Genomic DNA, 15,387 nt, shown 5'->3' with positions numbered 1-15,387 from the left:
TATCACCAGATGTAGATTGGCACCTGCCACCAGATGTGGATTGCCACCTATCACCAGATGTGGATTGCCACCTGCCACCAGATGAGGTCTGTCACCTCCAGCAGTGTAGCGGCCCCGCTGTGTGGGTGGAAGAGCAATAATCTGGGCTGGCGGTGAAAGATGGTGTCATCTCTCTGCTCGCCCCCGCACGTCAGACAGTGCAGCCTTCGCGGCCCAACTGCAAACAGGCCACGGCCCAGCAGTGCCTAAGGCCTAGTACACACGAGAGGATCTCATGGTTGTACTAACCATGAGATCAAAATCCCCGCGGAATTCCCTCCGCGGTGACATGTCGCGCCGCGATGATGACGCGGCGACGTGCACGACGCTGTAATATAAGGAATTCCACGCATGCGTTGAATCATTACGACGCATGCGAGGGATGTAATCGGACGGATTGATCCGCTGTGTCTGTACAGACCAGCGGATCAATCCGCTGGACTGGATTCCAGTGGATAGATTTCTTAGCATGCTAAGAAATTTTGATCCGCTGGAAATCCATCCCCGGGGAAAAAAATCTGCGGATAAATATCCGCTGGGTTGTACACACCAGGGGATCTATCCGCTGAAACCGGTCCGCGGATAAATTTCAGCGGATCGATCCTCTCGTGTGTACGGGGCCTTAGAGATTGATTCATGTATCATTAGCTCCATCTAGTGGCCAAATACAGTTATATCTTATTTTAGCCACTAGATGAAGCGGACGATACAGGCAATTGATCTCTTAGAAAAATTATGGTGACATTTCATTCAGCTTGCACGAATGCTTCCGACATGCTTGCAACAAATGTTTTATAAACAGACCCCCTAATGATGAATTCACTTGGTCTAAAAATGTCATAAAAATTTAAATTTGAATAGGATGTTGATGAGAGTGGGAAAGAGGAAGCAGGTTAGGCAAAATGTTAGCAGAGCTTTCAATAAAAAAAACATGTAGACTTTGATTTGAGTCATGAACGCTTTGTTATGTTTTTGTTCTTTTGAGACTATATAATATAATTTACATCGGAAATTTTCTTATACAGGACATTATTATCTTGGGTGACTATAATGCTGGCTGCAGTTACGTGAAGAGTACGCACTGGCCCATGATCCGGCTCCGTCAGGAAGCCAGCCTGCACTGGCTGATTGGTGATAATGCAGATACCACCGTGAGCACCAACACAAACTGCCCATATGACAGGTGAGAGAGAGGCGAGAGTCACATGAAAGTGTCTGGAGAACTTAAAGGGGTTGTAAAGACAAAAATATTTTCCTCTTAAATTAAAGTCTGACAGTAGCTGATAAAGTAAAAAGTAATGTTTTGCATTATAACTAGTTTGATACCTGTTGAAATGGAGCTGTTTTATTCACCTCCGTCACTCCTGAATCATTATTCTCACTGACTTCCTGGTTTGCGGTGCGCATTCATTCTTGCTACATCACGACCTAATGGGAACTACAGTTCCCATTAGGCTTAGCCTCCATGCCTGTGAGGGATAAGAGAGCATCTTCACTCAGGGCTGTAGTCATAGGGAGGGGGTGAGCACATTCTGCTTTCCACCATGCAAAACGGCTCAGATGCTGGTGGAAAGCAAGAAGAGGAGAGACAGGAAATGGCATTTTCAAACCTGGATTACTGTATTTTGGAGGTCAAAAGGAAAAACAAGGTAAGTGATATTTAAATGCTCTAGCTTACAGCAATCAATTGATCTAATAAAAGAACAAACCTTTAGTGTTCCTTTTTAAAGCGGAGTTCCACCCAAAAATGGAACTTCCACTTATCCCACTCCTCACCCCCTTACATGCCACATTTGGCATGTCATTTTTTTGGGGGGGGGGGAGTGGGGGCTTTAGGAGAAGGGGACTTCCTGTCCCACTTCCTCCTTCCGCTGAGGGGCTGCAAAGGCGATTAAGCTTAATCGCCTTTTGGCAGCCCCTCCCTGTAGGCGATCGCCTAGGACACGTAACAGGTCCTAGGCGATCGCCTGTCCAATCAAACAGCGCAGCGGCGGGCCGCGCTGCGCGCACATGCGCAGTGCCGCTCGCGCATGCGCAGTGGGTGCCCGGCCGTGAAGCCGAAAGCTGTCACAGCCGGGTGCCCACAGTGGCAATGAAGACGCCGGCTGGGGAGGGGGGGAGAGGAGCGGAGCCCCGGCTGGCGCGTCGCTGGAGCAGGTAAGTGTCTGTTTATTAAAAGCCAGCAGCTACACTTTTTGTAGCTGCTGACTTTTAATAAACATAAATATTGGCTGGAACTCCCCTTTAAAGAGAAAAATATTATACATATAAATCCAACAATACTGCATTATGGCCACTAGATGGTGCTGATTATCACAGGAAATAAGTATGCTCCTTAGCACCATCTAGTGGCCATAATGCAGTATATTCAAATTACACAGAATATAGCCTGAGAACATTTGGTTTTGCCCCAATTGCACATGATGAATTCAGTAGATGAACAGCTATGCAATTTTTTTTTCAGAAATACGGTCCTAAGTGATATTTTTTCCCCAGGATTGTAGCTAATGAATCTTGCCTATAGAACTCAGTTGTCCCAAACTCAGCAAAGGCTTTCACCTACCAGGAGGGAAATACTGCGATGTGGCCACTAGATGGTGCTGACCAGCATAGGAAATCAGTATGCTCCTCAGCGCCATCTAGTGGCTATAATACGGACAAACAGTTATGCAAATGTTTTATAAATACACCCCTGCGTGATATTTTTATCTATTTTTTCCAGGATTGTAGTTGGTGGATCAAGTCTACAGAACTCAGTTGTCCCTGGCTCAGCAAAGGCTTTCAACTACCAGGAGGCATACGGACTCACTTATGAGGAGGTGAGAAGACACATAAGCGGATGCACATATTGGTGGACGCACTATTTTTTTTTTTTTATCAATAGGCTTTTCAGATCACACAGTCAATTTCTTTAAATGTAAATATTATGGGCCAGATTCAGATACATTACCGTATCTATCGGCGGGCGTAGCGTATCTCAGATACACTATGCCGCCGTAACTTAGGGCGCAAGTTCTGTATTTAGAAAGAACTTGCGCCCTAAGTTACGGCGGCGTAGTGTAAATGTGTCGGCGTAAGCCCGCCTAATTTAAATTTGGCTGGTAGTGGGCGTGTTTTATGTTAAACTATCATGACCCCACGGCATGCGCCGTCCGTGAAAGAATCCCAGTGCGCATGCTCCAATTTACGCCGCAAATCGTCAATGCTTTAGACGTGAACGTAACTTACGCAAAGCCCTATTCGCGAACGACTTACGCAAACGACGTAATCGACGGAAAATTTGACGCTGGCCCGACGTCCATACTTAACAATGGATACGCCTCATATAGCAGGGGTAACTTTACGCCGGAAAAATCCTTACGTAAACGACGTAAAAAAATGCGCCGGGCGGACGTACGTTTCTGAATCAGCGTATCTACCTAATTTGCATATTCGACGCGGAAATATACGGAAGCGCCACCTAGCGTCCAGCGTAAATATGCAACTAAGATACGACGGCGTAAGAGACTTACGCCGGTCGGATCTTAGGGAAATCTATGCGTAACTGATTCTAAGGCCTCGTACAGACGACCGGATCTATCCGCTGGGATTGATCCGCGGATCAGTTCCAGCAGATCGATCCGGTCGTGTGTACGTCCGAGCGGACATTTCCCGGCGGATAAAAATCCAGCCGACAGATTCCCAGCGGATAAAAATGTCTTAGCATGCTAAGAAATCTATCCGCTGGAATCCAGTCCAGCGGACTGATCCGGTCGTCTGTACAGACTCACCGGATCAGTTCGTCCGCTCCCCTCCCTCGCATGCGTCGTAATGATTCGACGCATGCGTGGAAGTATTTACCTTCCAGCGTCGCGCACGTCGCTGCGTCATCGTCGCGGCGATGGCGCGACACGTCACCGCGGATGTATTCCGCGCGGATTTCGATCTGATGGTGTGTACAGCCATCAGATCCAAATCCGCCAGAGGATTTATCCGCTGGAAACGGTCCGGCGGACCGTTTCCAGCGGATATCCTCTCGTGTGTACGGGGCCTCAGAATCAGGCGCATAGATACGACCCGGCACACTCAGAGTTACGACGGCGTATCTGGAGCTACGCCGTCGTAACTCGTATCTGAATCCAGGCCTATATTATTAATTATTATATTAATCTACTTTAATTGGGTCTATGCAATACCCTGAAATATATCCCCTTTGTCTTAAATCCCTCTTAAAGTACACTTCCCCCCCTGATGCGAGGGGGCCTAGTAGAGATGGGCTGAACACTCCGCTGTTTGGGAGTTATGGTGCGAACCAAACAGGGGGGTGTTCTGACCCAAATGGCAAACCCCATTTAAGTTTATGGGAGCCGAACAGGCAAAATCAAAGGCTTATGTGCAAGTAATTGTCCATAAATGGGGTATGGGGGTCCGGGTACTTCCCTGGGGGATATGTATCAATACAACAATGATTTTAATGATGCTTAAAGCGGGGGTTCACCCTTAGAGGGCACTTTTCCCCCTTCGCTTCCTGCTCGTTATTACTAGGGGAATCGGCAATTTATTTTAAAATATGTGCAGTACTTACCCGTTTACGAGACGCATCCTCTCCGTCGCTTCCGGGTATGGGCTTCGGGAATGGGCGGTCCTTCTTGATTGACAGGTTTCCGAGAGGCTTCCGACGGTCGCATCCATCGCGTCACGATTTTCCGAAAGAAGCCGAACGTCGGTGCGCAGGCGCAGTATAGAGCCGCACCGACGTTCGGCTTCTTTCGGCTACGAGTGACGCGATGGATGCGACCGTCGGAAGCCTCTCGGAAGGCTGTCACTCAAGAAGGAACGCCCGCTCCCGAAGACCCATACCCGGAAGCGACGGAAGAAGATGCAGCTCGAAAACGGGTAAGTACTGCACCTATTTTAATATAAATAGCCGATTCCCCTAGACCGAACGAGCAGGAAGCTAAGGGGAGATTTTTTTTTTTTTTTTAAATGGGTGAACTCCCGCTTTAAAGTACAACCAACTGTCTCTCCAGCTACTGTAGCAGGCTGTCACATCTCTGGTGTGAGGCCGGATTGCTGAGAGGGCGCCCCTTGCGGCTAAATGCATCGCACCCCTGGGGATGAGACAGGGAGTGCGGGGCCCAAAGGTGCACGGACTGCCGGTACTGCTGCTGACTGGGTAGATGCAGGCAGAAGGTAGCTGGGGTGCGCTGGAAGAGCGAACTCAGTAGCCGTGCAAGGAAGGGTTCTGGTGCGGTACCGTAGGTAAACCAAGAACGGAGTCTGGAGCCAGGCCAGGGGTCATACACAGGAATCAGTCCAAGGGAATTTACTGGAACAAGCCGGGTCATACACAGGAGCAGAAGATAATAGAGTAGTCAGCCAAGCCGGGGGCAAATGCAGATTCAGAAGGGGTCTAATACAGGTTCAGAAGTAAGCCAAGGGTCAAGCCAGAGATTCAGGATACACAGGATACAGGAGACACAGGATACAGGAGACATAGAAAGCTGATTATAATCCAGCAACCTGTATACGCCAGTGACAGGTTTAAATAGGTCGGGGGGTGCGCCCACACAGTCACAGCGTGCGTGCCTGTGTGCGCGACCTCTGGCGTGTACGGGCAGCTGCTGCGCATCTGCGTGCGCGCATGGGAGTCAGTCTGGCGCGGCCATGATGGACACTGTCAGGAATGCCAATAACTCGGCTATTTTCCAGACACAGGCTGGCCATGAGTATTATGTAGGAGGCCTGCCCCTTGCCAATCCTAATTGGGGATTGGTCAGAGCTCCTCACATGTACTTCATGTCACTCCAACTCTCAACCCTGCCCCTCTTCCAGAACATTCTCACTGGAAGCAGGGGAGGCGCCCAAAAGCTGAAGTACATGTCAGTCACCTACTGCTATACTAAACCATTCCCTGCCCCCATATCAAAAACAAAACAGGCCTAGCTTGCAGCATAGGCCTGCTTTACTCAAAAACCTCACATCTAGCACCTACCTAAGGTAAAGGGTGCTACACTTACATATAACGTTATCCTATAAATTGTAAGCTCTCAACGGTAGGGCCCCGTAACTCTTCTGTCTTGAATTGTATTGTACCTGTACTGTCTCTCTATATTTTGTAAAGCGCTTTGTTGGCGCTTTAGAAAAAAACAACTGTATAATAAGAATTTATAGAGATTCTGTTTTTCTAACTGCAGACCAAGGCAGCTTCTGATCACTATCCAGTGGAGGTTGAACTACGTAATGACCGTGAGTACTCCAGTGCACTATTTATGGGTTCAATAAAATTGAGAATTTAGCAGCCACAGCTTTAGGGCCAGATATGCAGCTGGTGCAGTCTGAGGCTGGCTTGCTAATAGATTAATGGAGGAAAGTCCCATTACCACCATCATGTTTTAATGTGTTTCCAAGTAGAACTATGGGCAAAATGGCATTTTGTATATTATGAATAGTGTTGCTCACGAATATTCGCATTGCGAATATTCGACTCGAATATAGCATATTCGAGAAATCGCGCTATATTTCGAATTTCGCGGTGAATATTCGCAATTCCGAATATTCGCATTTTTTCAATTTGATTTTTAAAACAGATCACATCCTATCGACGTCTAAAAGCATTGCTGGTATGATTAGAGACCCTGGGCCGAGTAGCTAAGCTGAGGCGATCCTATTATGTTGCCAAATTGAAAAAAAAAAATTGCGATTTTTCGCTATTGCGAATGCGAAAATGATTGCGAATTTTCGATAACTGTGGTAGGAGAACTCTGATTGTCTCTGATGCAAAAGGGGGGGGCTTTGTGTATGTGTATGTGTATGTTATGAATATTTGTATGTTTGATATTATTATTTTTTGTAAGAAGGAAAAAATTGCGCATACCTTAAAAAAGGGGAGAATACAGCAGCAACTCAAAAATGTTATACAACATAAATTAATACAAGACAGAAAATGGAGTCGCTCTACAAGAATAAAAAATATGTCTAGTGACAAGACATGTGGGCAAATTATAAAATAAGCAAGCGCAAATAACTTGTGAAATACACAGTGAAACAAATATATAAAGAAATATAGTCCCAATAATAGAAAAATAATCTTTCATAAAAATGTCTTTGATATGTGAAGTGAAAAAAAGTCCAAAGCATGCAGCATGAACGTGTTCAATCTTTAAGGTGTTTGATTGACAAACGGCTGTGACAGATGGATAGAGTAAAGAATCACCACCAATGCAAAACACTTTTTATTTTCTATTGTAAAATATCAAGAATATTCTGAGCCAATCAGAGTGCTCCTTCCGCATTTGCCGAATATTCGCAATTATTTTGTATTGTAAAATATCAAGAATATTCTGAGCCAATCAGAGTGCTCCTTCTGCATTTGCCGAATATTCGCAATTATTTTGTATTGTAAAATATCAAGAATATTCTGAGCCAATCAGAGTGCTCCTTCTGCATTTGCCGAATATTCGCAATTATTTTGTATTGTAAAATATCAAGAATATTCTGAGCCAATCAGAGTGCTCCTTCCGCATTTGCCGAATATTCGCAATTATTTTGTATTGTAAAATATCACGAATATTCTGAGCCAATCAGAGTGCTCCTACAGCATTTCTCGAAATTGCGCAATAAATATCGCATTCGCATGTTGCGATATTTCGATAAAATATCACGAATATTCTGAGCCAATCAGAGCGCTCCTCCAGCATTTCTCGAAATTGCGCAATAAATATCGCATTCGCATGTTGCGATATTTCGATAAAATATCACGAATATTCTGAGCCAATCAGAGTGCTCCTACCGCAGTTATCAAAAAATCGCAATTATTTTCGCATTCGCAATAGCGAAAAATCGCAATCATTTACTTTCGATAAAATATCACGAATATTCGAATTTAGCGAATATATCTCGAATATTCGAATATATATTCGAGATATATCGCGAAATCGAATATGGCATATTCTGCTCAACACTAATTATGAAGTCTGTCACTGGCATTAAAGTGCAACTCTAGACACGTCACACCCCACCAGTCTCCCCTACCCGCCCCCTGAAGATCACCAACAACTCCCCTTCCCCCCCATACATACCTTTTTTTTCCCCAAGTCTTCTTGCCAGTCCAGCTTCTTCTGGAGGCAGGGAGCGGCCATTCTTCCATGGTGGCTTTCATGTAAGTCCTGTTTTGTCCAGAAATACTGCAAGCCCAGCCCCCCCTAGGGGAGGCCATGCAAATGACAGCCTGGATCACAGGAAATCAGCAGATTGTGGTTCTCATCTGAAGAAGACCACCGGTGCTGGACCGAGGAGAAGGTCAGGGACTGCACTGGGGCGTGGAAAGTGAAGACTAGGGATGGGCTATCTGTTAGCGTCGAACATGAGTTAGACTCGAACATTGCCTGTTCTCCGAACAGCGAACAATTTGAGGTGTTTGCTGCAAATTCGAAAAGCCACAAAACACCATTTAAAAGTCTATGGGAGAAATCAAAAGTGCTAATTTTAAAGGTTAATATGCAAGTAGTTGTCATAAAAAGTGTTTGGGGACCCGGGTCCTGCCCCAGTTGACATGTATTAATGCAAAAAAAAGTTTTAAAAAAGACAGTTTTTTCAGGAGCAATGATTTTAATAATGTTTAAAGTGAAACAATAAAAGTAAAATATTCTTTTACATTTTGTACCTGGGGGGTGTCTATAGTATGCCTGTAAAGTAGCGCATGTTTCCCGTGCTTAGAAAAGTCCCTGCACAAAATGACATTTCTAAAGGAAAAATTTTCATCTAAAACTACTCACGGCTATAATGAATTGTCGGGTCCCGGCAATACAGATCAAAGTCATTGAAAAAAAAAAAAAAGCATGGGTTGCCTCCTTAGTCTGTTACCAGGCCCGTTGGGTCTGGTATGAATAATAAGGGGAACCCCGAACCAAAATATAAAAAAAAAGCATGAGGGTCCCCCCCCAAATTCCATATCAGGTCCTTCAGGTCTGGTATGGATATTAAAGCGGAGGTTCGGCCAAATTTTTTTTTTTTAAAGTCAGCAGCTACAAATACGGCAGCTGCTGACTTTTAAAAAAAAAGGACACTTACCTGTCCAACGCGCCCGCATCAGCAGCCGAGGCTAAGCAATCGCTCGGTCCTCGGCTGCTTCCGCCGCCATCCTCGGTGAGGGAATTAGGAAGTGAAGCCTGACGGCTTCACTACCCGATTCCCTACCGCGCATCGCGAGGTCCCTCCGCTCTCTCCTTGGAACAGTGTTTCCCAGAAGACAGCGGGGGGGGGGGGGGGGGTGACGTCACAGGCTCGATTCCCCGCGGGGATCAGAACCCGGAAGTGGTGCAAATACCTGTCTCAGACAGGTATCTGCACCCCCATCCCCCCTGAAAGGTGCCAAATGTGTCACTGGAGGGGGGGAGGGATCCAAAAAGCGGAGGTTCAATTTTTGTGTGAACCTCTGCTTTAAGGGAAACCTCGCACCAAAATAAAAAAAAAAAATGGCGTGGGGTTCCCCCCAAAAATCCATACCAGGCTCTTATCCGAGCACGCAACCTGGCAGGCCGCAGGAAAAGAGGGGGGACGAGAGAGCGTCCCCCCTCCTGAACTGTACCAGACCACATGCCCTCAACATGGGGACAAGGGCCTCATCCCCACAACCCTTGCCCGGTGGTTGTGGGGTTTGCGGGTGGGGGGCTTATCGGAATCTGGAAGCCCCCTTTAACAAAGGGAAACTCCAGATCCCGCCCCCCCCATGTGAATTGGTAAGGGGTACATTGTACCTCTACCATTTTACAAAAAAAAGTGTGAACATTTTAAAAATTACAGGAGACGGCTTGGGACAAATCCTTTATTTAAAATAAAAAAAACATTCCAGCGTTGTAATCCATCCTCGATGTCCAGCGATGATCCATTCTCCAGCGATGCTCTCCACTCCAGCGAGGAACAACGCACGATCCTCCCTGCACCGGAGACACCCAGCCTAATGACGCAGGCCTTATAACCAAGGGCGGGGCCGCCCATGATGTGTGACCCCGCCCCCTCTGACACGTCACGGGAAAACCCTGTGACGCATTAGAGGGGGCGGGGTCACCCGTCCACGTCATGGGTGGCCCCGCCCTCGGTTAGAATTTTTATTTAGCAAAAAAAACAAAACCCAGTGGTCATTAAATACCACCAAAAGAAAGCTCCATCTGTCTCAAAAGAATTATAAAAATGTCACAGTGTTGCATGAGCGCGCAATTGTCATTCAAATTGTGAAAACTGAAAATTGAACTGGGCAGGAAGGAGGTGAAAGTGCCCTGTACTGAAGTAATTAAATGTTTGGGTTTTACTGATGGGTTTTACTTCCTCTTTTTTCTCCTGCAAAGTAAAAGCATAATGGGCCTGTATGCATTGAATACTAGCCCATTATGTTGCACTTACCTGCAAACGAAGCCTGTGCTGTCCACGCTGGTGGCCACATCTATCCTCGCTCCTCTTCCTTTCGAGCTGTGCATGAGCCATTAATCACGATACTTGCTAGTAAAGAAACGGCACCTAGGGCCGTTTCTTCACAGCGCATGCGCACATCATCGGCGCACTACAAGGTAAATATCTCCTAAATGGCGCACGTTTAGGAGATATTTACAGTACCTACAAGTAAGCCTTATTATAGGCTCACCAATAGGTACAAGTTCTGCATTGGGGATATACAACCTCTTTAACCACTTAAGGACCCCCTACCGACGATATACGTCGTCAGAATGGCACGACTGGGCACAATCACGTACCTGTACGTATCTCTTTAAGGCCCAGCCGTGGGGTCGCGAGTGCACGAAGCTCCGTGACCGCGCCCGCGGGACCCAATCGCCGCCGGTGTCCCGCGATCGGTCACCGGAGCTGAAGAACGGGGAGAGCTGTGTGTAAACAAACCTTCCCTGTTCTTCATTGTGGCGCTGTCATTGATCGTCTGTTCCCTGATATAGGGAAAGACGATCAATGACGTTACACGTCCAGCCCCGCCCCCCTACAGTTAGAAACACATATGAGGTCACACTTAACCCCTACAGTGCCCTCTAGTGGCTAACTCCTAAACTGCAATTGTAATTTTCACAGTAATCAGTGCATTTTTATAGCACTTTTTGCTGTGAAAATGACAATGATCCCAAAAATGTGTCAAAATCGTCCGAAGTGTCCGCCATAATGTCGCAGTCACGAAAAAAATCGCTGATCGTCGCCGCCATCAGTAGTAAAAAAAAAATTATTAATAAAAATGCAATAAAACTATCCCCTATTTTGTAATAGCTATACATTTTGCGCAAACCAAACGATTGCGCTTATTGCGATTTTTTTTTTACCAAAAATAGGTAGAAGAATATTTATCGGCCTAAACTGAGGAAAAAAAAATTTTTTTTTATATATTTTTGAGGGATATTTATTACAGCAAAAAGTAAAGAATATTGCATTTTTTTCAAAATTGTCGCTCTATTTTTGTTTATAGCGCAAAAAATAAAAACCGCAGAGGTGATCAAATACCACCAAAAGAAAGCTCTATTTGTGGGTAAAAAAGGACGCCAATTTTGTTTGGGTGCCACGTCGCACGACCGCCCAATAGTGAGTTAAAGCAACGCAGTGCCGAAATCGCAAAAAGGGGCAAGGTCCTTTACCTGCATAATGGTCCGGGTCTTAAGTGGTTAAGTGAGATGAACTTTTGTACCAGGTGCACCTCCTTACACATCCAAGTGTTAATGCTAGTGACAGACTGACATTTTTGGTTATTTTGCCCATAGGTATACTCTAACAAAAGTAATAATTTACTGAGCCAGCTACATCACCGGGGGCACATTATAATCTACCAATAGGCATCCACTGTGTTATTTTTAACAATATGTAAAAACTGTTTTGTGAATGCTTCATTGAAAAAATGGCTGAGGGCCCAATCACACCATGGAACTGCGGTACCGCGCCTCTACACACATTACATGCTTTGGTTGAATGTAGGGTTGCCACCTCATCCCTTTAAAACAGAACACATATGAATTACACAGGTTCTGTGGCTGATTTAATTTAGATAAGGCTCCACTTGAGTTCAATTACCACCTTAATCAGCCTCAGAACCTGTGTAATTCATATGTGTTCTGTTTTAAAGGGATGAGGTGGCAACCCTAGTTGAATGTGATGTAATTCATTCTGATTGGAACCCCAATGGATGGACCATGCCAGCTAGCGCTGCACTCCCAAAAATGCTGCATGCGCCATTTAGGGTTGCCACCTTTTCTTCAAGTCAAACCCGAACACTTCAGCGTCGCACAGCACAGCCGGTAAGGGGCCCTGGGGGACCATCGTGCCCCTTACAGGTGTAATGCAAAAAAAAAAGAAAACCGGGAGGGGGGCCAACCGGGCCCCTTACAGGTGTAATGCCTGTACCCCCCAGATGGCGGACCCTCTTTGTAAACGAGGCATCTCCCTGTTCTGCCTAGTGACAGGACACTGATCGTCTGCTCCCTCTCATGGGGATCAGTGTCGTGTTGCAGTAAGCCACGCCCCCACAGTTAGTCCCTAGGACACACTTAACCCCTTCCTTGCCCCCTAGTGGTTAACCCCTTCCCTGCCAGTGTCATTTACACAGTAATCAGTGCATTTTTATAGCACTGATCGCCGTATAAATGACAATTGTCAGTTAAAGTGACGCAGTGCCAAATCGCAAAAAGTGGCCCAGTCATTTGGTAGCCAAATCCTCCGGGGCTGAAGTGGTTAAATAAAATTTCGAATCATATGAAGTTAATTACAAGAGTCCCCCTTTACATCAGAGTCCACAGAGATCCCCCTTTACATCAGAGTCCACAGAGATCCCCCTTTACATCAGAGTCCACAGAGATCCCCCTTTACATCAGAGTCCACAGAGTTCCCCCCTTACATAGGAGTCCACAGAGATCCCCTTTTAAATCTGAATTCGCAGAGTTCCCTTTCACTGTAAGGGGGGACTCTGATCATGTAAGGGAGAACTCTGGGGACTCTGACATAAGTAATGCTCTGGTGTACGCAGAGGACTCTGATGTAAGGGGGACCGTTCTGAATAATGTGTCCGGGTCTCAGTCAATCTGAAACCCTGACACATGATTCCAAACCCGAACTGTTCGGGTGAAACCCGGACAGGTGGCAACTCTAGCGTCATTTCTGTCAGTATGCCGCAATGCAATGCACGTTCAGGGCCGCCATCAGGAGTTATGGGGCCCCTCACACAGCTTCAGGCATGGGCCCCCTGGAGCAGAGAACCCGGGGGGTGCTTCCGCCTCAAATTGAGAAGTGGGGGGCATGCCCTGGGGACCTCTGGGCCCTTTATAAAAAAAATATATAGAAAAGAAAATTTAAAAAAATTATAAAAAATAAATAAAAAAAAGGGGGGTTGCCATCCTGAGCCCTGGGACCTCTGGACACTTTAATAAAAAGAAAAAAGAAATAAAAAAATATATAAAAAATATGTTTTATAAAACAAAAGGGGGGCTGCCACTCGGGGGTGTGGGGACCTCTGGGCCCTTTAATAAAAATAAAAAATAAAAAAAAGAAATGCAAAAAAATGATATAAAAAAGTGTAAAAACTTTTTTTTATGAAATAAAAAAGGGGGGGTTGCCATCCGGGGCGCTGGGGACCTTCGGGCCCCTGAGGACCTCTGGACCCTTTAATAAAAACAAAAATAAAATAAAATAAAAATATATAAAAACATTTTTCTTTTTTTATTAAAAAAAAGGGGGGTTGCCCTCCGGGCCCCTGGGGAGCTCTGGGCCCTTTAATAAAAAGAAAAAAGAAAAATATATAAAAAAAAATGTAAAACTTTTTTTATAAAAAAAAAGGGGGGTTGCCATCCGGGGGCCTTGGGGACCTCTGGGCCCTTTAATAAAAACAAATATATATATATATATATATATATATATATATATATATATATATATATATATATATATATATATATATATATATATATATAAATAAAAGTTACATTTATATATATATATACCAGTATATAAAAATAAGTTACATTTTTTTTAATAAAAAAAAAAGAAAAAAGGGGGGTTGCCATCCGAGGCCCTGGGTACCTCCGGGCCCCTTATAGGTGTACTGCCTGTACCCCCCTGATGGCGGCCCTGTGCACGTTCCTCAATCCTGGCAAGGTATCACACCAACACATGTAGCGTGCAATGTGAGTAAAAGCGCATAACGCGTACGTTACCGTCAAACCATGGTGTATATGGGCCCTTATAGGTATAAAGCATAGTCATTTCTTCAAAACCTTTTAAAAGCAACAGCAACATCTCATCTTCTCTTCCTCTTTCAGCTTTTTACAACGGTCAGAAATTTGGAGTCAGCGCTGGTATTGGGATAAGCGGAGGCCTTGCCCAAAATGGTGTCTGTGACTGTGTGGGGGTGGACTTTTCATCCTGCGTGGGGCGCTGCGGTGCCAATTCGAGTAGCTACCCCTGTAACTGCAATGCCACGTGTAGCAGCAGCCAAAAGTGTTGTGCTGACTATGCAGCCGTCTGCAAAATGTAATGTGAATACTTTGTGTGAACGTGTATTTGTGATGCATAAAATTGTTTAGGCCACCAATAAATCATTCTTATCAAGTATGTTCCCATAATGTTTTTTTTTTTTTTTCTTGAAAAAAATAAATAAAAATCCTAGGCCAGTTTATAAAAACGGCAGAAAACCAATGGGCATGTGCAACTAGGGTTGCCGCCTGTCCAGGATTCACCTGGACAGTCCGGGTTTTTAATAATGTGTCCGGGTTTCAGTCCGCCTGAAACCCGGACACATTCTTTAGACTGGGCTGTGGCTCCCCAAGTAATCAAGATAGTCGCACAAATCTGTTACTGTCTGGGAGCTGCGGCGGCTCTCTGGGAGCAGGTTTGGCATCACTCAGTGGCGGTTGGTGCTCAAAATTTTTAGGGGGGCGCAAACAAATGAAAAAAAAAAAAAAAAAGACAATTGCAGCCTCACTGTGCCCATCAAAGGCAGCCACTGTGCCCATCAAAGGCAGCCATTGTGCCCATCAAAGGCAGCCATTGTCGCCACTGTGCCATCAATTGTCACCACTGTGCCATCAATTGTCACCACTGTGCCATGCCAAACACAGTCACTGTGCCATCAAATGCAGCCACTGTGCCATGCCATCAATTGTTACCACCGTGCCCACATCAATTGTCCCCCACTGTGCCCACATCAATTGTCCCCCCACTGTGCCCACATCAATTGTCCCCACTGTGCCCACATCAATTGTCCCCCACTGTGCCCACATCAATTGTCCCCACTGTGCCCACATCAATTGTCCCCACTGTGCCCACATCAATTGTCCCCACTGTGCCCACATCAATTGTCCCCACTGTGCCCACATCAATTGTCCCCCACTGTGCCCA

General features: G+C 45.6%; 1 protein-coding gene across 3 annotated transcripts in view; it reads left to right on the top strand.

Moving 5' to 3' along the window:
* The window catches only part of LOC120913159 (deoxyribonuclease-1-like), a 72,032-nt gene extending 57,431 nt beyond the window's left edge, over positions 1-14,601 (top strand). For all 3 annotated transcript variants that reach the window (XM_040322897.1, XM_040322896.1, XM_040322894.1), the window contains exons 7-10: positions 1,065-1,222; positions 2,762-2,858; positions 6,216-6,267; positions 14,310-14,601. In XM_040322897.1, coding sequence (XP_040178831.1) covers positions 1,065-1,222; positions 2,762-2,858; positions 6,216-6,267; positions 14,310-14,524 — 522 coding nt within the window. In that variant the 3' untranslated portion in view covers positions 14,525-14,601. The remainder of the gene's footprint in view (positions 1-1,064; positions 1,223-2,761; positions 2,859-6,215; positions 6,268-14,309) is intronic.
* Positions 14,602-15,387: the final 786 nt, after the last annotated feature.

Source organism: Rana temporaria, chromosome 9, assembly GCF_905171775.1.
Source record: "Rana temporaria chromosome 9, aRanTem1.1, whole genome shotgun sequence".
Lineage (NCBI taxonomy): Eukaryota > Metazoa > Chordata > Amphibia > Anura > Ranidae > Rana > Rana temporaria.
Note: the sequence above shows the minus strand (reverse complement) of the source record. Positions and strands in the feature narration are given on the sequence as shown.